This window comes from Erythrolamprus reginae, chromosome 3 (assembly GCF_031021105.1).
Source record: "Erythrolamprus reginae isolate rEryReg1 chromosome 3, rEryReg1.hap1, whole genome shotgun sequence".
NCBI lineage: Eukaryota > Metazoa > Chordata > Lepidosauria > Squamata > Dipsadidae > Erythrolamprus > Erythrolamprus reginae.
This window is the reverse complement of record NC_091952.1, coordinates 60,940,595-60,965,497: the sequence shown is the minus strand read 5'-3', so window position 1 is coordinate 60,965,497 and position 24,903 is coordinate 60,940,595. Positions and strand designations below refer to the sequence as shown.

At 41.4% G+C, this 24,903-nt stretch overlaps 1 protein-coding gene across 1 annotated transcript in view; it reads right to left on the bottom strand.

Moving 5' to 3' along the window:
- Positions 1 to 24,903, bottom strand: part of LOC139165327 (complement receptor type 2-like) — a 66,102-nt gene extending 41,199 nt beyond the window's left edge. The window contains exons 1-6 of the mRNA XM_070748525.1: positions 24,819 to 24,903; positions 21,021 to 21,206; positions 14,742 to 14,933; positions 14,000 to 14,188; positions 11,839 to 12,030; positions 8,515 to 8,706 (exon numbers count right to left, since the gene is read on the bottom strand). Of these exons, the coding sequence (XP_070604626.1) occupies positions 8,515 to 8,706; positions 11,839 to 12,030; positions 14,000 to 14,188; positions 14,742 to 14,933; positions 21,021 to 21,206; positions 24,819 to 24,903 (1,036 nt within the window). The remainder of the gene's footprint in view (positions 1 to 8,514; positions 8,707 to 11,838; positions 12,031 to 13,999; positions 14,189 to 14,741; positions 14,934 to 21,020; positions 21,207 to 24,818) is intronic.

The window sequence follows — 24,903 nt, the reverse complement described above, 5'->3', positions numbered from 1 at the left end:
AGAACCACCTAGAAAAAACCCTGCCCGGCACCACGACCCGGCGGGCAAAATGAAGTATCCCAGCTAGGTCCCGGAGCTGCCGAAGAGTGACCTTCCCGCAGCCCCAGAACCATACCAAGGTGATCCCTGATTTGTGCCAACTTGACCAGGGGCAAACTAGAAGATTGCACCTCTGAGTCTAATTCAATACCAAGGAAGGTAATCCCGGTGGCGGGGCCCTCGGTCCCCGTAGAGGCTAAAGGCACCCCCAACAAAGCGCAAAGGGCTTCGAAGACCCGCATTGGAGCAAAGCAGTGCTCTGCACGCGCAGTCCCCGCCATCAAGAAACCCTCAAGGTAGTGAACGCCGAGCCCGGGCCGCTGCGCCCCCCGAGCGCCCACTCCAAGAAGGTGCTCGAGCTCTCCCAAAAGAGAGCATGAGAGGGAGCCACCCGTGGGTAAAACCCCCTATCACTTAAAAACACCCATGAAATGGAAGCCCAACAGCGCGAAGCCGTCCGGGTGCATAGGGAAGAGCCGGGATGCTGACTTAATGTCGCATTTATCCATAAGGGCTCCATCCCCACACTGCGTTACCATGGCCACGACCGCCTCCAAGGATGCGAAGCCGGCCAAACAAAGTTCGTCAGGAACGAAAACCTTCACTGGCTCCCTTTTAAGAAAAAACGAGTGGTGAATCAACCTAGATTCATCACCCACCTATCAGGGGACCCCCCTGAATGGGGAGACCCCAAGATTCGTGAAGGGCGGCTCCGAGAAGGGCCCAAGGCCCCTCCCCATGGCCACCTCTTATGCTGTCCCGGACCGAACAAGCCGTTATGTCCCACAACCAACCGGAGGTTGTTGAACCGAAAGGCCTGCTCGAACCCCCCCATGTAAGGGATCCCGAATCCCTTAGAGAAACCTAGCAAGAGAGCGGCCGCTCTCGAGCAGGGGTGGTCGTCCATCAACCAACCCCATTGTTGTTGTTGTAGTTGTTGTTATAATTAAATGGGCTGGGCCCAGTTTCCCCCCCCCCCCCCGTAGGTGGGGCTTGCCCTTTCAGGGCAGGGGTACATAGCAGCGGCCTGGGAGCCCCGCCTTCCCGCACGCATGGCTATACATACAAAAAGGGGGGAAACAAGTCCCTCTGCCGCAAGCCCAGGACCATGCAGCGAAAGGGTCCCACCCTGTGGTGGCCCCCTTGTCCAATCTCCCTGGCCCCGACGGGTAAGCCGTCAAAAGGGGCGGAGGCCCTCTGGCCAGGGTTGGCGGTCAAACCCCCTGCCCCCAAAGCACCAGGCCCCGGCAAAAGCTGCCCCGGGGGCCTGTGCTCTCGCACTAGGAGCCAGGGGGGGGGGGGAAGGGGGCAAACCTGGTTAGGAGTCCCCCACCCCCCCGAAAAAACGCCATAGAATAGAATTATCTTGGCCAAGTGTGATTGGACACACAAGGAACCTGTCTTGGTGCATATGCTCTCAAGGTACATAAATGAAGTATACATTTGTCAAGAATCATGTGGTACAACACTTAATGATTGTCATAGGGGCCAAATAAGCAATGAAGAAGCAATATTAATAAAAATCTTAGGATATATTCAGAGTAGTTCCTGTTTGCTGCTCTGATCTCCCTTGTTAATATTTTTCTGGCCTGATTAAGTTAAATAATAGCTGTAATGAAGTTTGTCCATGATTTACTGAAATAGTAAAGGCCTGGAACAAACTTCCCGCAGACCCAGTAGCTGAATCCACAGCAACAGCGTTCAAACATGCCTGGGACAAATATACAGCCATCCCAAGACAAAATACAGAAACAGAACAAGGGCAGACTAGAGGGACCAATAGGTCTTTTCCTGCCTATGTCCATGCTTGCCTACAAATATATGACATCGTTCCAACCATTATCAATCTCATTAGGAGTATGATTACTATGTGCCATGGTTCTTAAGTTACACCTGAGGGAACTGGGGCCCCCAGGCCCCAAGAGGGCAGCAAAAGGCCTCTGCCCAAACAGGCAGCGCAGCAGCATGAAGCTGCCACCGAGGGCCCAACCGTCCTCCTTTTTTATTTTATGTTGTGTTTTATTTTTATTGTGTTTTGGGGGCCACGAACCGGGAGGGGCCGCACACGCAAGCCCCCACACTAGCCCCCCACGTCCCCAAGGGGGCTACCAGAAGGATCCCCCCCCAAAATAGGGGGGGGGCAACAGCCAAACGGCCCTCCCGCCAGACCCGAAGCCCCCAAACCGTTCCCCGAGCCTCCGATGAGGCTCTCAAAATGGCGACCGCAACACGCGGCCGCCTGTTACGTGGGGTGGGTGTGGGGGCCTCACGCGGGACTCCTGCCGCAAACCCGTTGCTGCCCAAGACTCCTTGACAATGTGCCGACCGGCAGCCTCGGATGGGCGAAGCGAGCGACGAGCAGTGCCCCAAGCCTCTAACGAGGCCCGAAATGACGGCCGCCTCACGCGGCCGCCGAAAGGCTCCAAGAGCAGACAGCCGAGTGTCTGCTCTTAGCATCAGGTCCGGGCGAACAGGCTTTCTTCCCGGCCTGCTGTCCCTTAAATAGGGCCAGCAGGCCCCGCCCGGACCCGACGTCATGCCCGGCCACGTGGGAAGGGCATTCTCGGCCGAAATCCGAAAACAAGATGGCGGCCGCCATCGGAAGGGTCCGAGTCTGCCCGGCCCTTCCGCAACAGCGCCGTGGGGCCGGTAAGTCAGCCGGCGATATTATTGCAACCAACAATTGGTTATTTGAAATGAATGCATCATTCCTGGGGGGAAAACAACATTCAGAATCAGAAATAACAGAACGGAGGCTATCAGATCAATGTTGATTTATAGTATTAAAGTATTCACACAAGTTGAATTGGAAGAATTGGAAAGGTTTTCCCAGGGCAGAGATATCAAAGCCTTCCCAGAAGTAAGGTACCAGACCATATGCAAACCATGATGAGTTGGCAGTAGAGGAAGCCAGCATAGCTATATAATTGTTTTCATTTGGAAACCAAATACCATCTCCTATTTCAGATAGAACAAATCCCTCTCATGGTGTCATCACGTGATGTATTGGAACTTCCCCCCCCCCCCTTTGTTAAACCGGGCAGGGGTGGCCAGCACGTGATGCATCCAGCCTGCTCTAACTAAAGAAGTAGATGAATTGAAACAAAGACTAACTGAGCATCTAGAACAGCAGAAAACAGCAGAATAAGGTTGCCTGCATTGAAGCTTTTTTCCAATTAAAATATGTCAAATAGTGTAATATCCACATTTAAGCACTAGCTCACTGCAAATAATCCAACTAATATACAGCAAAAATTGCAGTTATTGAATATCTGGGGTGCAAAGTGAACAAAGAAAAAAGGCAAATAGTGCCCACCAGAATGTAAGATCAGGCTAGAAAATAAGATTAGCAAGCTGAGATAAAATTCAAGTAAATTAGAAATGATGAATAAAAAGAAACGTATCAAAAAGATTGAAGAATAATAAAGAAATACCACTTAGAAACAAAGAAGATCAAGGAAGCACTAGAAATAACAAAAGAGCAAATAAGAGTTATAATCAAGAAGATTTGCAGATACAAAGCTCAAATTGCAAATTATAAACAGAATCTCCAATTTCAATCAAATCAGAAGCATTTCTACGAATCTATCAATGGAGAAACTGTAGTGAATCAATCAGCAGCTACAAGGAAGAAACTGCAGTTTTGGGTGAAGATATAAGAATTTTTTTTTAAATGAAGCTTGGTAAAGAGGGGAATAAGAATAAAAAAGATAAAATGAAATAACTTGTAATAACAGCAGAAATGGTGGAGAAAAAATGTCCAAGGAAGATCAAGAATTGGTTAGCAGCAGTTGAAGATAAATTTCATGGATTTTGGTTGAAACATCTGACCAGTTTACATACTTGTTGCCAAGCAGTTTGACAACATACTGCAAGGAGGTAATAGGGAAGAGTAGCTAATATCTGGCAAATGAAAGATTCAGCAAAATCTGATAATGAATGATCCAGCAAAAGAGGCAGCAGCAGGCAACTACAGAACAATGACCTAATAGCCCACAACTGTCAAGTTACTGACCTGTGTGGCAGCTGATGCAATCTAATAGCATCCAGTTGAATACAAGTTATTTCCATCTGAGTAGAAAAGAAATTGCTCAAACAGAAGAGGAACAAAAGATAAACTTCTAATTGACAAGATGATTCTTGAAAGTGCTGGAGAAATGAAGAAGAGAATCTAAGAGTTGTGCTGGTGAGTGATATTGCCAAAAAGAACTTGGGATTATCTTTTAATTTTTAACAGGAACTAAAAGCTGGGGGGAAATGGAGAGGAAGCGGCTACTTAGCAATGAACATGATAGCGGAAAGCTTCTGATGAAGACAATGAAGAGCCCAATGTCTGATAATTAAATTGGATTATTGAACTATTTTTGAAGCAAAGATTTATCTTAACAAAATTGTTTTGATTGTACAAGAAAATTAAGTGGTAATATATAAAGCAAGTGAATAAGCTTATGAAACTAATACATCTGCCATCCACTGGTTGGAGGAATAATCACAGGGGAAATTTTGGTCTGTGTTTAGTTGCCGGCCTTGTATTTTGGAACACCTTATCTGTTGTGACTATGAAGATGGAATGAACTCTTTATTTACTTATTTGTGGAGAGAAAAGGACTGTATCAGTTTATTTGTGGATGAATGGCGGTGATGGCGAAATGGCATTTGAAAATGAGGATTTACAGTGTTTTTTAAGGACTATTTTGCAGGTGTATAGACTATTCTACAGATTCATAAAAAGGACTGTTGAACTGTTGGACTGTTAAAAATATGGAAAAGAACTGGAAAAATGCAATGAAAAGACAGTTAAGTATGTTTAATATTGAGGACTATTCTACAGATCTACAGATTACATAACAGATTTATAGAGATGGTTTTGCAACATGAAAATAGAATTGAGAAAACATGAATAGTAGTCTGAAAATATGACTGTAAAAAGAAAAGGAAACAGATATGAATTATTGTATTGTAGAGTGAAGGTATATGACATTGCATGTTTGTTTGTGGGGAAAAAAACTTTTGCAAAAAAAATTGAGAGAATATGTGAAGAACAATAAAAATTGTCTGAAGCCAGTATACCAGGAAGATCTATTGAGGACTGCAGAGACCAAAGTGGCCTGCAACAAAGATCAAATGAAGGATGGAAGCAAGGCTTGGGAAGCCAAAACATTATATGACTAATACTGTGTTTCCCTGAAAATAAGACCGTCTTATATTTTTCTGAATCCTGAAATAAGCACTTGGCCTTATTGCCGTGCACTCAAAAGCCCAATTGAGCTTATTATCAGGGGATGTCTTGTTTTGGGGAAAATGGTACATTTTTAAAAATAGCATGGAAAACTGATAATAATAACACCTGGCAGTAACTAAGATCAGGAAAGAGCTAAGATCAGGAAACAGAAGACCTAATTCCAGCTGCACAAGACCAAGCCCTAACTAAGAACAAAAGCATACAAAACCATAATTGAAAATATAGCAACAGATAGCAAACAAGCTGGTTAGCTGCTGCAAAAAAATTACACAGACTGACAACAACAGCACCAACAACAGCATGACAATTATGCTACTTTCTAAGATCTGCAAGAAATACCATTTATTTATTGATTTGATTTCTATGCCACCCTTCTCGAGAAAAATAGAGAAAATAATAGACTGTAAAGAAACTAACATGCTCTGGGACTTTAAAATTCAAACCGACAGGTACCTGCTTCATAATTTACTAGACCAGGGGTCGGCAATCCATGGCTCTTTGGGCCCTCTGCCATGGCTGTCTGCACCTTAATGGACTGGTCCTGCCCCTCGCCCCTCTTATTTTTTAAGACTCCATCCCAAAGTCGCAGGAAGCGAAGGCTGCATTACGTGCAGCAAAGGCAGGTACTCTTCGGTAACTCTCCTCCTCCCTCTCACGTAACATCCTAGCTGGCTGTGCTGAGCCATGAGCATGCGCACACGCGGAGAGACCCTCCTTAAGTGAGCCACTGCCCATCCCATGTGCACTTTTCCTGAGCTTTGGTGCTCACTTGAGGACGGTCTCCCCACATGTGCGCACACTCACAGCTAAGCCCTCCACGCTTACCAAAGAGCTGCTACTGGCCGTGGGGGAATGTTCCAGCAAGGCAATAGCCAGAGCATTAGAGAAGGGTAAGGGAGGAGGAAGGTTGCCTGAAGGGAGGGGGAAGAGACACACACAGACAGACACACAGAGAGAGACATGCACAGACACACAGTGATACACAGAGAGGGGGTGAGAGAGAGAAATATAAAGTCATACAGTGTGGGGTGAGAGAGAAAGAGAGGGACATAGATACAGAGGGAGAGAAATATGGGGGAAGAAAGGAAAAGGGGGAGAGACATAGCATGTGACTGGGTGGGAGTGAGTGACATTGGGTTGGCCATGCCCACTGAGGTTTTGTAGCTCCTAGTTAGGGTTTTTTTCTGTGGGAAATGAGTCCAAGTGGCTCTTGGAGTGTTTAAGGTTGTCAACACCCTGCACTAGACTTAACAATTATCAATAAGTCAGGCAACATTTTTACATAGTGGACATGTATGGAGATAACAGAAGAGAAAGAATTGTACAAGATTAAAAAAATAACATAGAAATAGAAAAACTGTGGCAAAAGAAAGCAAAAGTAGTGCCAATAGTAGTAGGCACCTCGGGTACAGTCCCAAAACAACTGGAGCACCAACTAGACATCATCTGCCTGGGCTGTCAGCAAAGGGGCTGGGGGGGGGGCATTCTGGAAGCGCTTGGTAAAAGTGCCCCTTCGCTGACAGCCCGTGACGAAAGCGCTCCCAGCGATGGGGCTGCGAGAGGGGCGGGGCAGGCGTTTCCGAAGCGCTCGGAGAAAACCCTCTCGCAGCCCCTTCGCAGCCACACCTCTGCTCCAGCCCCGCCCTCCCAAAAGTGGGGTTGCCACATCCTGGCGGATTCCATCCCTTTGGCCAGGGTCAAGAGGATAGTGGCGGCGGCAGCAGTTTCCCTTTGAGAAGCAGCAGCAGTGCCAGGGAATGTTACGTCCAAACCCCCCTCCCCCGCAAAAGACAGCTTTACTGGGAATAGCTTACATACTTTGGGATAACTCTAAATGCACAACATCAATATCCTGCTGATCCAAGGTTCTTGGGAAGGACTTAATAGGTGGATAAGAATGCCAAATCCAGTCTGAACATCTGACTGACTGTGCGACAAACAAGTTTAACATAAATGTTATTTTAGTACTACAGTGATCCCTCGATTTTCGCGATCTCGATCTTCGCGATACGCTACACCATGGTTTTTCAGAAAATATTAATTAAAAAATACTCCACGGTTTTTTTGCTATACCACGGTTTTTCCCACCCGATGACATCATACGTCATCACCAAGAGTCACTTCTCTGTCTCTTTCTCTTTCTTTCCTGTCATTCTCTGCTTCAATCATTTTCTCATTTCTCTTTTTTTCTCCCCTTTTTTCTATCATTTCTCTCTCTCTTTCTTCCTCTCTCACACTCTCTTCCTCCCTCTCTCATCTCTTTCTTTCCTTCTCTCTCTTTCCTTCTCTCTCCCCCCCTCCACTTGCCCACGAGAAGAAAAAAAGCAACCTCTGCCGGGCAGCTCCCCTTGTGCCCCCGCTTTGTGCCTGCCTCTTTTGGAGATTTTTTTTTCTTTTCTTTTTTCGCCTTTGGTCTCCCATTAAGCCTGCTGCTTGGCCGCCGCCAAGGAGAAGCGCGGGGAGGGCGAGAGAGGGAGATCGTGGCATGTGAGGTCCCTGCAGAGCAGAGGGGGTGGCTGAGGCGGCAGAGGCGTAGCGGCGGCAGGCGAGCTTGGAGCCTTGCTTCGTCTCCTTCGCTGCAATACAAACGAAGGGGTCAGACGCAGCCTCGGCGAGCGGAAGGTTTCCGCAGCTCTGACCCAGAGTAGAAAGGGCTGGTGGGGGCGGCGAATCCACCTCCCCAGCCACCGGCTCCACCATCTGCGCATGTGCGGCCATTAAAAAAAGGGTGCGCATGCGCAGATGGTGTTTTTACTTCCGCACCACTATACCACGGAAAATCGACTATCGCGAGAGGTCTTGGAACGTAACCCTCGCGATAATCGAGGGATCACTGTATAGGAGCTGGCAGAAAATATACACGTTTAAATAGAGCTGGCCAGAACTTCCAATTTTTATTTTATCTTGCTACAACAAAGCAAAATCTGATTTCTGTTCACATAAGAAACAAAGGGAATAGAGAGGCAAACTGGGAATGCATGCTTTGGTGCCATTTACTATCCTCTAGCTGAGTGAATGGTGTTTCTTCATAGATCATTGCATTAGGTAGCATTTTTCTTTTGTGAAGAAAGCAAAAGCAGCTTTCTTCAGCCTTCAATAAAATTTGTCAGATTAAAATTCTACAATCTTCAAATTTATGCTATATTTAAAAAAGAGAACAGCAAATAATTTCTAGGCAGTTAAAACAATGCTTACTTAGTATAGGTACAGTATATAGTTTCATTTATACTTACTCAGATGACACTCTGGGACATTAGGAAGCCATTTGTTCCCACCAATATATTTAATCTTGGCTGACCCTCTCAATATATAGCCACCATGGCATGCAATTTCCACCTCATCTCCAGGCTTGTAATATTTTTTCTTTCCATTAACTATTTTTCCATGATTGATGAAAAGTTGAAAATTATCTGGTGAAGTTTTAGCTAAAAATATAAATAGATATTATAAGCAAAAACCCAAAAAGACAATAGAGTGATACCTCGTCTTACGAACCCCTCCTCATACGAACTTTTTGAGATACAAACCCAGGGTTTAAGATTTCTTTGCCTTGTCTTAAGAACCATTTCTGTCTTATGTGGGCTCCCTTACTGCGCATGCGCTCTCTGACTGCTGCAGGGATTCCTCTGCCTTGTGACTGTCACCACCGGGAATTCCCATTTGATTACAGCAATTTGATTTCCCATTTGATTACGGCGGGGTGGGGGGGGGAGAGCCGTGCCTGAGCCTGGACCCTGCTTAGGAGCCACTGCCTGCTCAGAGAAGAAGCTGCAGCCGCCGCCACGCCTGCAGCCACCGCTACGTGAGGAGCCACGCAGGGCTCTGAAGCTTGCAAAAGTTTCTGCGCCTTCTCTGCGGCTGGGAGGCTCGGCGGGGAAGGAAGGTATGTTCGGGCATGGGAGTCCAGGCCCCCCTACCCGCACCTAGCCTCCCGTCGCTGCCCCCCGCCTGCCTGATCCACCCCTCTCTCTGGCTATAGGGCATTACATGCTAAAACAACCAGACACCCAGACTGTTTGTTCCCCCATATTATCACTCTGTTAATTCCTACAACACTGTCTATACCCTTTGTCGTGGAATGTCAAACCACCTAGTAGGGCTGTATGACTTATCCTTCTCATCTATTTTATTGCCTATTTCCATGATGGCAAACCTATGGCACGTGTACCACAGCTGGCATGCAGAGATATATGGGAGGTTATGTGAGATGTTTCAGCTCCAGTGTACATGTGCACACTGCCCAACTGATTTTCAGCCTTTGGAAAGGCAGTTTCTTCCTTCGACGCTTCAGGGAATCTTCCCTGAAGCCCCAGAGGCAAAAAAAATCCGCCAATGGACAAACCAGAAGTTCAGAAAAACGCACTTCCAGTTTGCCAGTTTAGGCATTTTTTTCAGTGGTGGGCTCATACCGCTAAGGCTCTCCGGAGAGCCACACCGGTATGAACCCACTGATTTGGCAATTTTTTTCCCAGCATCTCCATGTGGAAGAAGCTCTCAGCTCTGCTTCCGACAAAGAATAAAGGTCAGCATTCAGACAAGGGGGGCGCGGGAGGGCTTCTTCTGACATGGAGACGCCAGGAAAAAAAATCACCAAAAATCAATGGGTTCATACCGATGAGGCTCTCTGGACCACACCACTATGAACCCACCACTGCCTACCATGCTTCAGAAAGGTCTGCGCACATGCGCGGGGGCAGAAGGGGGCTACACATGCATGGGAAAGGAAGGGGTTGGGGGCATGTGTATGCATGCTAACACACCCACATACACCTCTTTTTGCATGTGAACCAAAAAAGGTTCGCCATCACTGACATATTTCCTTAGATTATTATGACTATAACTTTGTTGTTTGTGTTGTACATACTCCTGATCAGTTGGAGGATGATGAAGATATTGAGGACTCGGATTCAGATAGTGTTTATGAATTAGTGGGGGGTTACAGGTAGTAGAACAGGTGGGAGGCCAGTCACAGGATGGGGCTATGAGTTCAGGATCTAGCGAGGGAGAATCAGACGCTCGCTGGGTTAACCCTAAATTCAGAAGGGCCCAAAAACGTAGAGAACTGAAGTCTGGAAGAAGATATTAAGGAGAGGAATCGGTTAAATACTGTAATGATGTATTTGGCACGTCAGGGGGTCAGTGGAGAAGAAGGGTGGAGTTTCAACGTTGCCGAAAGGAAAATGGATGTGTTTTTTGCTGCGCTAAAGTAAGCAAAAGTATTTTGTGTTGTTATCAGTCAGTTCTGCTGTTTTTCAAAGTTATGCTGTTAGGAAAATAAATCTTGTTAAGTGGAGCAGGAGAAGGAATGTGAGAAATGCAGCTAAGAGAGAGATAACGGACCGAGTGCCTGTATGGAATGTGATTGAATTACAGGAGAGCAGAGAAATAAATGGAGTTTCTTTATTCATGAAATGATGCATTTAATAAGAGTTATTTGTAATTGCTAAATATCTACCAGAAACCAGAACAGTTTGTATCTCATGACTTATGTTGATTGCTTTTATTTAGTATCCTATTACGATTTATGTTGATTGCTTATTTAGTATTCTATGACTATCACTGAATGTTGTATCTTATGATTTATGATTATTTTATTTTATAATTATGATCATGATTCATCACTTGTGACTTGTATGTTCTGTACACTGAGAACTTACGCACCAAAAACAAATTCCTTGTGTGTATCCAATCACCCTCAGCCAATAGAGTTCTATTCTATTCTATTATTTTCCCTAATCCCTAATATTCAAGCTTAAATCCATTACAAGTTTTGTTTTGATTGCAATAGATGAGAAGATATTCAAAAATGGAGCGAAAGTAGAATAGGATGGATGGATGGAGAGAGAGAGGGAGTGGGAGAGAGTGGGAGGGAGGGTGGGAAGGAAAGGGAAAGGGAGGGAGGAGAGAGGGGGCTAGGGGGGGCAGGCAGGCACCAGGGCCAAAATTCTTTTCCAGTTACCCCGCTAAAGTGACAAGATGATTATTGTGGAACTTAGAAAAAATATTTTTTTTATAATGGTTTGTCTGCACTGTTCCTAATCTTTTTTGGTACAAATTAAACTTTCATTTAAATTCATCAAACAATACATTACAACATTCAGAAACTGTCAACAAAAACATGTGCATTCTTTAAAAAAAATACTCTACCAAATTTTTTAAAAAGAAAGATAAAAACTGAAAAGAACTAATATTTGAAAGAAAGCAAAGGGACAATAATAAAATGTGTGAATAAGAGAAAGAAAATACAGTATAAAGATGTAGCTTCAGATTGTCTTATGCAGCATTTACAAGTATGGATGTAAATTAACCTCTTATTTTATGGTTGTAGCATAATTTTCATTTTTTCTATCCATTTTTTCTAATCATCAAAATGATGTACAATGGAACCTTGATATTCAATTATAAGGAAGTTAATAAATACTTACTGAACCAATCAATATTCACTTTATGGAAATTGATAACATTTAAAACATATTGCTACTATATAACCACCTTTGCCTACATTATAGCATTAGAAGCAACAAAAGAAAATATGTCACATCTAGGTTTATACTTACGGAGACATAATTGTGCAGGAGGATTCCAGAGATTATAACCTAGACACTGTGTAGTCATTATTACGGTATCATCAATAAAAGAATAGTTCTGGTTACAAGATATGACAACTGCTTTTCCAGTTTTATACTGAGGTTGCAAAGGTTCTATATTGCCATTGGGAATCAATGGAGCACCACATTTGTCTGGAGAAACTGTAATAAAAAAAAAATTTTGTGCAAAATTATCAAGACATATCATTTATCTACATTCTGATAATGCTAAGATGTGTGTTACAAATCAGATTCTCCTGAGTCATTCACATTCACATCACACATTCACACACATGATCCTTTTCAAGCTAGAAATGTGTCTATCTTAACACTGAATTACACTTTGACATGTCTATAAATGAGTTTCTAAGCAACCAGACTAAAAAGATTTATTACTTCATTTCAATTTAAATTCTTCAAATCATGCCCTGCGGACGAATCTGTAGAGGGTTTGTTTGTTTGTGGGTTGTTTTTGTTGTTGCAACAATAAAAATCATTTATCACTGCCTTCCTCTGGGATTTTTTTTTTAATTTCCCAAGGACATCCAAATCCAATTCATTCCATGTATGGTCCGTCTTAGCCCCAACCCTCAGTTCTTCAAGGGAAGGAACTCCCTCACCTTCAACGCCTCCCATCTGCCTATTTATCACTATCTCTGCCCTTTTGGCTGCTCTGCATTCTGCCTTCCCTCTGCATGCCATTCTGTGGGTCAGACGTTTCTTGGTGTGCCAAACAGCATTTGGAAACAGCCTGCACTTCCAGAAAAAAACAGACTAGGAGCTTGAATACAGGCCACAAAAATGCTGCCATATCCACACAATGCTGTGGGTCAGACGTTTCTTGGTGTGCCAAACAGCATTTGGAAACAGCCTGCACTTCCAGAAAAAAACAGACTAGGAGCTTGAATACAGGCCACAAAAATGCTGCCATTTCCACACAGCAAACATAGTCAGCAAAACAGAACTGTAAAATTTACTTATTTATTTATTTATTAGATTTGTCTGCCACCCCTCTCCGTAGACTCGGGGTGGCTCACAGCAACAATAAAACAATGTACGACAAATATAATAATTTTAAAACACTAAAAACCCCATTATTAAAAGCAAACATACACACAAACATACCATGCATAAACTGTATAGGCCCGGGGGGGATGTCTCAGTTCCCCCATGCCTGACAGCAGAGGTGGGTTTTAAGGAGTTTACAAAAGGCAAGGAGGGTGGGGGCAGTTCTAATCTCTGGGGGGAGCTGGTTCCAGAGGGTCGGGGCCACCACAAAGAAGGCTCTTCCCCGGGTCCCGCCAAACGACATTGTTTAGTCGATGGGACCTGGAGAAGGCCAACTCTGTGGGACCTAACCGGTCGCTGGGATTCGTGCAGCAGAAGGCGGTCCTGGAGATATTCTGGTCCAATGCCATGAAGGGCTTTATAGGTCATAACCAACACTTTGAATTGTGACCGGAAATTGATCGGCAACCAATGCAGACTGCAGAGTGCTGCTGTAACATGGGCGCACCTAGGGAAGCCCATGATTGCTCTCGCAGCTGCATTCTGCACGATCTGAAGTTTCCGAACACTTTTCAGAGGTAGCCCCATGTAGAGAGCATTACAGTAGTTGAACCTAGAGGTGATGAGGACATGAGTGACTATGAGCAATGAGTCCCGGTCCAGACAGGGCGGCAACTGGTGCACCAGGCGAACCTGGGCAAACGTCCCCCTCGCCACAGCTGAAAGATGGTTCTCTAATGTGAGCTGTGGATAGAGGAGGACGCCCAAGATGTGGACCATCTCTGAGAGGGTCAGTAATTCCCCCCCCCAGGGTAATGGACGGACAGATGGAATTATCCTTGGGAGGCAAAACCCACAGCTACTCCTGGGAGACACTTCATCACCCTCACCGCATCCTTACTCTTACCCAAATCAACACCTCTAACAGTCCAGTCACCCACAAGAAAATGCATCCTCTTTTCATTTCCACTAACTGCTCCTGATGGTTTGCTAACACTATGCACCTCTCTTACAACAACTTCCCTTTGGAACATCTACGTGGGGGACCTCGCTAATATCAGCAAAAACCTCACTATTTAAATCTGCAAGAACATTATACGAATTAGATAAAGGTAAATCTTACTCTTTTTACATGATGGTACTTTGGGAACCCAAGTGATGTTTTCACATTGAATCAAATAATTTCCAATCATAAAATACCCAATTTTGCACTGAAATTTAACATTGCTTCCATGTATATATGGCTTCTTGTGTTCAGTTATCATTATTCCATGTTGTACCACTGGATTGTTACAGGATACAGGATCATTTTCTAATAAGATAGGAAAATAAATACAACCATAAGATATAAAACATCATGGACTGTTTCTGAATATTTTAATCTGTTTTTTACCTGATTTTACTTAATCCAAAAATGCAGTACAGCAGAAATCTCCAGTGATTTCTCCTCTAAAAGGTAAACCTTTTTCCTGGAACTCTGAATCAAATTTGAACTGAAAACTTTTAACTGCTATTTCTTTATATGCCATTTGAATTGAATCAGTTGGTATTGATCAATTAAATATATCAACAAGAACTACACAATATTTATTTATTAAAATTATATCCTGTTCATCTTGCTATCTAAAGATGTTTTCTCTGAAGGTATTTTCAGTGTACTGTAGTTAGAAAAAAATACAATACTAAAAGAACTGCATTTACAGTATATGTTTAAGAGAAGGCTACCATTAAACAAACTGAGAGAACCAGATATAAATATCATGCTTAGAAATAACGCAAAATAACTATTCAATGTTACTGAAAAAATTAAAGGAACATACAACAATTAAGTTTTAAAATGAAGAAGGGGAAGGGGGAGAATCAACCTTTGCATTTGGGCGGTTCCCCTTTCCACACTCCTTTTAGATTTTCACCAGCTCTGCACACTATAGAGGATGCCCCAATAAGGGAAAAGTTTTTTCTGCAATGGTAATGTATTATTGTTCCAAGAGCGTAAATGGTTGCACTTCCATTGTGAAATCCATTAATAATATTTGGAGGCTGTTCACAATATTTTTCTGGTGGAGGGAGGAGAGAAACGATTTAGAAACAAAAATACAACATGACCGTGGATAAAGACTAAGACAGACTACAAATAGTGTATAGACAATATTGTAGACAATATTGGAGAATTATTAATTGTTACAATTTGTAACTACTTTCCTATCAGCATCCATAAATAGAAAATGTATTTGCACATGTACATACAATTCTAAGAACTTATCAATAAAAGTGTATATTTTGTAGGGTCCCAAGAGATAAATAACGGAAGTGGTGACTTGCTTCCAGATAAGTACGGTGAATCAACTGAAAATCATCAGTGTCCTCAGGATAAGCCAAAAATTGTCATTTAAATGCCAGAGAATGAAAAAGATCTGTAATGGAGCTACGCTCTCTTTTTACAAGGTCCAATTCATACTTTCTCTTTAATTCAATCTTTTTCTGTTAATGTTGGGTTATTTGGTTATCATTGTTGGTTATTTAATTTTTCAGACACTATAAAACCGTGTTCCATTCTATTCAACAGAAAAAAGAGTATAGTATTTTCTTAGAATAGAGAGAAGGACAAAAACCTAGATTTGGGACCAAAGTAGAAAAAAATGAGCCAATCCTATGTGTAGGGGAAAAAAACCCTAAAGCAGTCACAAACACTGTCATGTATCTTCCTATATTCTCAACATATTTTTCTTATAAGATATAACACATTTTTCACACTACACAATATTTATTTATTAAAATTATATGCTGCTCTTCTTGCTATCTAAAGATGTTTTCTCTGAAGGTATTTTCAGTATACAGTACTGTAGTTAGAAAAAAATACAATACTAAAAGCCCATTTTAGAAGAACATGATTCAAACAAAAAGATGCAAAATATACAGTATATATAGAATATAAATATTCTACTCACCATTTCTATGTAGAAATGACCAATATAAGAAAAAAAATGCAATTACTTTGAATGACCCCTGGACATTGATCAATTCTGAAAAATTAAGTCTACTACATGACAGCAAAAAAATAAGTGTTTCAAGGGGGACCATAAATGCTAGAGGAAGAAACATGTTTTGTTGTGCAGCATACAAAATAATATTTAAACATATTCCTTCATTTAGCTTACAGAAGACAACTTGAGACCTAATATTTAATGTATTCTTCTGCTCAATCTATTCCTTATAGCTATACATATTGCTGAGGTAAAAAGGCAGGAGAGTAGACATGAAAATTGTATTCATATTTCTGATACTCAAATATAAACAAACATGACACTGTTATAAACAGATCTAAGTTTAATTATATATTATTATTATTATTATTTTTTATTATTATTTATTAGATTTGTATGCCGCCCCTCTCCGTAGACTCGGGGCGGCAGTAGTGTGGTTATATTGCAGTAGTGTGGTTATCCAGTAGGCAGTATCATTTTACCTACTAAATACATTATTTTACTACAGTCACAATTTAATAGATTAGCATCCAATTCTACTTATTACTGCAAATATTCAATATTTTTTCTCATGTAATACTTCCCAAGTTTTTTCTATTCTAAATGTATTACCAAATTTTAAATAATACAATTTCCTGCAAATATATACACAAATTCCTAATAAAGTCTTCGGAGAGGGGCGGCATATAAATTAAATAAATAAACAAACAAACAAATAAAATATTGAAGCAATTGAGGACTTTAATCCAATCATGAGTGGATCTTTACAGAGTAAAAGGTATTTTCCCCCCCTGAAATATATGTATAAATTATTTCATAAACTGATTAAGCTCAGTGAATCAGAAAAGAGACTTCATGGTACAAAAAAATTCCCCCAATTATTTTCCCTTCTGTCAGGACAAATGGACCAAGGCAGTGTTTGGTCCTATGATACCTTTTAAATCACAAATTCACAAATAATCTATAAACACAAAACTACATACGGTCTCACTCATCATCTTCAGGCTGGTGTTTCTGTCCTTGTTCTAAGGCGAACACAGTGTCAAGACAGCCTTTGGTAAAGATAAAAAAATAGCCAACATCCTAAGAAACCCGAAAGACAATATCCAACTAGAAAACCAGGAAGTTTATCAAATACCGTGTAAAATCTGCCCAGCCACATATATTGGACAAACTAACAGGAGAGTAAATGCACGTGTTGCAGAACATAAGAATGCATTAAAGAAAAAAGAAAAAACCTCCTCCCTTTTCCAACACTTCAAAACTACAGGACATGAAATTGATTTTGACAGTACCAAATTAATTTCCAAAAGAGAACACTACAGCAAAAGAATAATCATGGAAGCCATCGAGATAGAAAAACATCCCCAAAATATGAACAAGCGGGATGATACCTCCCGCTTACCAGACATCTGGAAACCAGCCCTCAAACGTATCCCAGCCATAGAAACCAGACTCAGAACACACATTGTAAAACAATCAAGCAGTCTGCAAGTTCCAACTACTCAGGATATCACACCTAATCTACAACCATTAACTAATCAGCATACCTCAGCTACATCAACGACCCCAATTGTTACCCCACTGACTCACCAGGAAGTTTCTACACAGCAGGCAATTGCTGAGCCATCAAACCACACCCAGCCACCAGTATTTATAGAAGGAAGGCAGCTCAGGTCTCGCAGTGTTCGCCTGAGAACAAGGACAGAAACACCAGCCTGAAGATGACGAGTGAGACCTTGTCGAAACGTCGCCAGAAATTTCCAAATCCTACACGGGAAGAAACCCAAATATACCAAGACCGTCATACCTGTACCCATGAAAATCTACGAAAACAAATATATATATATATATATATATATACACACACACACACACACACACACACATACCAGGGTGATCCGACATAAAACACGCACACACACACACACACACACACACACACACAGACAGACAGACAGACAGACAGATGGATAGTTCTGAGTTCGGGTTTTGCCCCATGTAATATTTTGAGTGTCTATGCGACGTTTCGGTGAAATCACATTCACCATCATCAGGCTGAAGTTTTAAGCTTCGTGCTGTTGTAAATATGGAATGTTTGCAACTGCCATTTCTTCTTTATATATAGTGTTAGGGGTGGAGATTTGGTTTGAATGTAGCAAATAGATTGGGTGACTATGTTTTAGTGATTTGATTGGTTGGTGGAATCACAATTACTTGAAGGATTGACATGGTGATTATTATGAAATGTTTTTTTGTTTAAGGCTGGTTTCCAAATCTCTGGTAGGCGGGACGTATCATCTCTTTTATTCATGCAGAGGGGGTGTTTCTCAATCTCTATTGCTTCCATAGTAATTCTTCTATATAAATTTTCTGTTTTGGAAAGTAATTTAGTTTTTTCAAAGTCAATTTCGTGCCCTGTTTTTTTTAATGTGCTGTACAAGGGAGGAAGTCTTTTCTTCTTTTTTAACTGCATTCTTATGTTCTGCAATGCGTGCGCTCACTCTTCGATTGGTTTGTCCAATGTATGTGGCTGCACATGTTTTGCAAGGGATTTCATAGATTCCTTGGTGTTCTAGTTGGATTTTATCTTTTGGGTTCCTTAGGACAGTGATTTTCAACCTTTTTTGAGCCGCGGCACATTTTTTACATTTACAAAACCATGGGGCACATTGGAGGGGGGGGGGCGGCGGCTAAAAAAAGTTTGGACAAAAGAATTCTCTCTCTTCCTCCGTTTCGCTCTCTTTCTCTCTCTCTCTCTCTTTCTCTCCCTTTTTTTCCTCTCTCCATCCCTCTTTCTCTCTTCCTTCTTTCTTCTTTTTTGCTCTCTTTCTCTCTCCCTCCCTACTTCCCTCTATGTCTTTCTCTCTCCCACCTTCCCTCCCTCTCTTTCTTTCTCTCTCTTGCTCTCTCTTGCTTTCTTTCTCTTGTTCTCTTTCTCTTTCTTTCTTTCTCTTTCTTTCTTTCTCTCTTGTTTTCTTTCTCTCTCTCTTTCTTTCTTTCTCTCCCTCATTTTCTTTCTCTCTCTCTCTCTTGCTTTCTCTCTCTCTCTCTCTTGTTTTCTTTCTCTCTCTGAGCTTCGCGGCACACCTGACCATGTCTCGCGGCACACTAGTGTGCCACGGCACACTGGTTGAAAAACACTGCCTTAGGATGTTTGATATTTTTTGGTTCATGACAAATGAAGTTTTGATATTATGTTTGTGCAGAATTTTACTAATTTTGTCTGTGGTGCCCTTGATGTAGGGGAGGAGGGTGGTACCATTATCCTGTTCTTGGTCTTGATTTTTGGTCTGACTAATACATACTTCATCTATAATGAACAAAGATATAAACAGATAGAGGGAGCCCCCATGGGATCGCCCCTCTCACCTGTCATCGCCAACCTCTATATGGAATATTTTGAAAATAATGCATTAGAGCAATCTAAACACAAACCTAAACTTTGGCTGAGATATGTTGATGATTCTTTTGTAATTTGGCCACATGGAAGGGAAAAACTAGACAATTTCCTCACACATCTCAATAGCCTACACCCCAAAATACAATTTACTATGGAAACAGAAGCCAATGATCAACTTCCCTTTCTGGATGTACTTATCTATAAAAAACCCAATGGCACCCTAGGACACACCATCTACCAAAAGAAAACCCATACCAACCGTTATTTAAATGCACACTCCCACCACCACCCCGCACAGATCACCTCAGTAGCCAAAACTCTCATCACCAGAACCAAACGCCTAGCTGACCATGAGCACTTAAAAACTGAATTGAACAAACTCAAAGATGTATTAATTTCTAATGGATTCGAAAGGAAAACAATCACAAACCTAATAAAAAAAGAGACACCCCCCAAAAATCAAGACCAAGAACAGGATAATGGTACCACCCTCCTCCCCTACATCAAGGGCACCACAGACAAAATTAGTAAAATTCTGCACAAACATAATATCAAAACTTCATTTGTCATGAACCAAAAAATATCAAACATCCTAAGGAACCCAAAAGATAAAATCCAACTAGAACACCAAGGAATCTATGAAATCCCTTGCAAAACATGTGCAGCCACATACATTGGACAAACCAATCGAAGAGTGAGCGCACACATTGCAGAACATAAGAATGCAGTTAAAAAAGAAGAAAAGACTTCCTCCCTTGTCCAGCACATTAAAAAAAACAGGGCACGAAATTGATTTTGAAAAAACTAAATTACTTTCCAAAACAGAAAATTTATATAGAAGAATTACTATGGAAGCAATAGAGATTGAGAAACACCCCCTCTGCATGAATAAAAGAGATGATACGTCCCGCCTACCAGAGATTTGGAAACCAGCCTTAAACAAAAAAACATTTCATAATAATCACCATGTCAATCCTTCAAGTAATTGTGATTCCACCAACCAATCAAATCACTAAAACATAGTCACCCAATCTATTTGCTACATTCAAACCAAATCTCCACCCCTAACACTATATATAAAGAAGAAATGGCAGTTGCAATCATTCCATATTTACAACAGCACGAAGCTTAAAACTTCAGCCTGATGATGGTGAATGTGATTTCACCGAATACCACTGCTTATGGTAGGGCCAAGTATCAGGATGAAAAATCCAACCAATCACTAGAGGTCAGCAAAGAGCCAGAATCTCTCTTTTATCATCTAGCAATCCACCAGGTTTTTCAGCCAGAACTGGCTTTAGACTACAGTAGTCCCTCGCTATACCGCGCTTCACCTACTGCGGCTTCACTTCATCGCGGGTTTCTGAGGAAGTCGATCGGCAGATTTAAACAGCCCGCCGAACTCGATCGGCAGGTTTTTAAAAAAAAAATAATATCTAAAATATTTATCTAAAATAAATACTATGTGGGAAGGGTTTATAAACACTTAAAACAATGAAAACTTACCAAACAATTACAATATAAATACTTAAATAAGTACTATCAGTCAATAAATTCCCCATCGCAGATTTCACCTATCGCGGCCAGGTCTGGAACGTAACACCAGCGATAGGTGAGGGACTACTATATTTCAAAGAAAGCATTACAACTATCACCTAATAGGAAGACCTTTATAGGGTTTTTTAAAATATTTTGTATTTTAATAATTCCTTAAACATAACAAAAACAAATATGTTTCCAGTAAGAAAAAGACATACTTGCGCAAAAGTCTTTTTTTGGTATCCAAGAACCCTCATGACACGTTACGTAGGATGCATTTTCATTGAGTGGTTTAAATCCTGGTCTACACTTGTAATGAACACGACCATTATCCACAAGATGCGGCACATTAAAGTTTGGTAGAGAACCTTCAAATATCGGTAGCTTACCAACGGAACACTTAACTGGGGGAGAAAAACAATGGTTACAGATGTCATATAAAACAATAGGAGTAAAAATGGTGTGAATTAAAAATAAACAGAATTAATAAATAATGTTTTACTAATAATTAATAAGGCATGCAACAAAAAGATTTTACAGTGTATGTATAGATCTTTTCCATGGATCTTTTCCTGTGCAAACTCCTATAAAGGTATCCTCTTTTCATTGTTTTCATCTTTTAAGATTCGTGCTTAAGCCAACCTAAAGACTTTAGGAAAAACAGAAGTCCTTCAAAAATCATGAAATATACAAAAGTATGTAACAAAAATAAAAAATGTAAAATAATAAACAGATCTAAATACCAATCTGAAATCAATAAACAATATACCTTTATAAAGAAACATGGAAAAAGCATTGCTTCAATTGTTGGTGTACTATCCCTTTCCAAGGAAAGGAAAAAAGGAAAGGAAGGAGAGGAGAGGAAAGAAGGAAAGAAGAGGAAAGGAAAGAGAAGGAAAGGAAAGAAGGAAAGGAAGGGACTACAACTATAGCTCTGGAATATAGGATTGATTTTCCCAACAACATCAGCAAACCACTGTCAAATTAGCTTCAATTATTTTGTAATAATTAAACTAACTTTAATAATTTTGTTACAATTAAACAACCTTGAATAATTTTGTTATAATTAAATAAGCATTAATGATTTTGTTATAATTAAAAAGCATTTATAATGTTATATTACATAGGTGCATTTATATTAATAAAATGGAAGCTCTATTATCATCTTTATCTATTAAAAAGTCATAGTAATGGTCTGTGGGACTTAAAATTAGGAATTAGGGTTTAAAATTATGGCCTTGATGGTGCCTGAGGTCCAAAAGATTGGAGACCTCTACTTTAAATAACCACTTCAGCTCATGAAGTAAATTATATGCCATGTCTATAATCACCCATCCTGTTGAATTATATAACAGGTGCACTTTCTGAATGGCTTTCAATAAAAGCTTTAAGCAGAGTGCACTGCAAAATTCCATGTGTAGGGTTACCACAACATAAGTGACAGTTTAAAAGACACAATTTGTAGCTTTTGTAGCCAGCTTTCAGAGGTGTACTTCAACCTATTCATCCAGGCCTTTACATCATTCAAGCATATACATTTGATAACACGCATATTGATAATATCTGAACCCAAAATGATGGATGACTTCACCTATCAGCTTCACATAAATATGAAATAGAATAAGCAAGAACAAGGAGCCTTGAGATAAGACACAAAGTAGGGTGTGGAATTTGTTCTGTCTAGGAACACTCAGCAGGAATTAACCAAGGGGAAAAAGAGGCCATCCTAATAGGATTAAGTCCTATTCCTTTACATAGCCAGTGTATCCAGAGAAGAAATATGCTGTGTATCAGCATATCTAAGACCAAGTGTTATGATTCACCTTTTAATTATTGATTAATCTAGGTCTAATTATACTTTGGCAGTACCAGACATTTGTTGTATGTATTTTTTGGTTAGGGCAATAAGCTTTTGTAGTGCAAGGTCCACAATTTCAAGTCCAACTCAGTCTTTGCCTGATAATCCATTGAAGCTTTCATTCTCTTATTACTGCTTCCACTGTTATCAGATGGAACACTATATTGAATAAATCTGATTAAAGGCCTTCTAGGGAAAAATAATAATATCGTCCAATAACTCATGCTTTTTCCATGCAATTATACATTCAATTCAGAGGCATGTTCCTCCTATCTTCCTAACAGTGCGCTACGTGCACATCTCAATGTTTTGAGCATGTGTGCACATCCCCTCACATAAATATCCATTTAGTATCCGTTTCTCTTTCTGTTCCTTTTAAATATTGTTTTTAATGTTTACTCTCTACTACCACTGCATCAAATTAATCAGCCACAAATTCCTTTTTATAAAGAGTTTTGCTGCTAGGCTAGCTTTAGACAGCTAATGTCTCAATCATAAATCTTATGTATATAGCTATACCAGCCACCAAATATAAAATGAAAAACCTTCTCCAAATGAATTTCTTTCTTGGAGCTGAATTACAGATCAATTCAGCTGTTTCAACAAACTTATCGAATTCTTTCTTTATGGTGCTTAGAATCTAATTTCAGCTCCAACAATTTACATGGCCTGAAATTCACAGCTCTAGAGACTAGAGATGATCGCCTAGGTTTTAAGGGTGTAGGAAGTTTGCCACTGCGAGTTTGCCACAGCCAACTCAGCACAGCCAATTTGCTATGGGCAATTTGCCATGGCACAACTCACCATGGTCAACATGCTGCAGGACAATTAGTTAACAACAGTTACACTAATATCAAAAAATGGTGGAATAGAATGATTACAGAAAGGATGCCAAAGGAGGGACAAAATGAAATGTGCATGAGAAAAAGTAAAATATTTTTTAAATTATTTTAAATTAAGTTGAACTGTTGAATTGTCCCATGGCGAGCTGGCTGTGAAGGGTTGTCCCATTCTGGATCTAAAGCATAATGTTCTATCTGCCTGACAATCTGAGAAGGATCTAAAATACTGTACTCTTGTTTCTTCTTAGAAATTTATTCAATGGAAAACTTTCCAAGCCATTCTATCATCTCCTGGGGAGAAGCTGCATTTTTTTAGCCAGAGAGGGAAAAGCCTTATGCTTAAACTGGTCAGCCCTTCTTTCTGGAATGTTTAGAACATTGCACACAGAAGGAAAACCCATGTTTCTTTGTTTCAGGTGTAGAAGCAATAGAACTCAGATTTATTGCTTTTCACAATTTTCCATCAAAGTTCACTACAAGGTAGCATAGTATTTCATGGCTTCCTCAAATTCTTATTTTAAGATATGGCTGTTTTCAAGTCAAAACCTACAATCAAATAGTTAAATTCCTATCCACATTTCCTTGAATTAGTCCTACAACCAATCCCACCATTAAGCAATAAGCCCTAGTATAGTGATGGGGAACCTTTTTTTCCTCGGGTGCCGAAAGAGCGTGTACGCACACTATTGCCCATTCACAAGTGCCCATACCCATAATTAATTCAATGTCTGAGGAGGGCGAAAACAGCAATCTTTTACAGGCAAAGAGGGGACCCAAATCAACGGTCGTGCTTTTTCATCCTCGGCAGCTTTTAAGGTGTGTAAACTTCATCTCCCAGAATTCCTTAACCCAGATGCGCTGGTGAATTCTGGGAAGTCCGCCCATCTTATTGTCGCCAAATTTGAGAAACCCTGGTTTAAACTCTATAGCCACACTCTCGTGTCCCTTGCCGTTAATAGGTCAGCAAACGCCGAAGAGCCCGCGCCAAGTCCATTTGCACCTCCAACACGATACGCGCCGTCGCCGTCTCTCCCCCACTCCCCATCTGAGAAACGCTGGCCGACAGGGCCTTTGCCTTTTACGCCACGAGCCCAGCCCGCCTCAGGCTCTTCCCTCCCAGAAGCGGGAGCCAATCTCAGCGTGGGGTTCCGGCTCGCCACCTGCCTCTCTTCAGACCTCCGGTACGCTGGCAGGTCATGGCGGGGAGGTAAGCGGAGACGAAACGCTCCGCCTCCTCTTAGAGGACGGGAGAGAGGAAAGAGGGCGCCGGAGACGAGCGCGGTGCTGTCTGAGGAGAAAGCGCACCAGAGATTCACCTGGCGTGGCCCAACTCATCTCTGCCAGCGCCAAAATCGCAAGAAGCCACGAAGGGAGTCGTCTTCGTGGCGACATGGCTGTCAT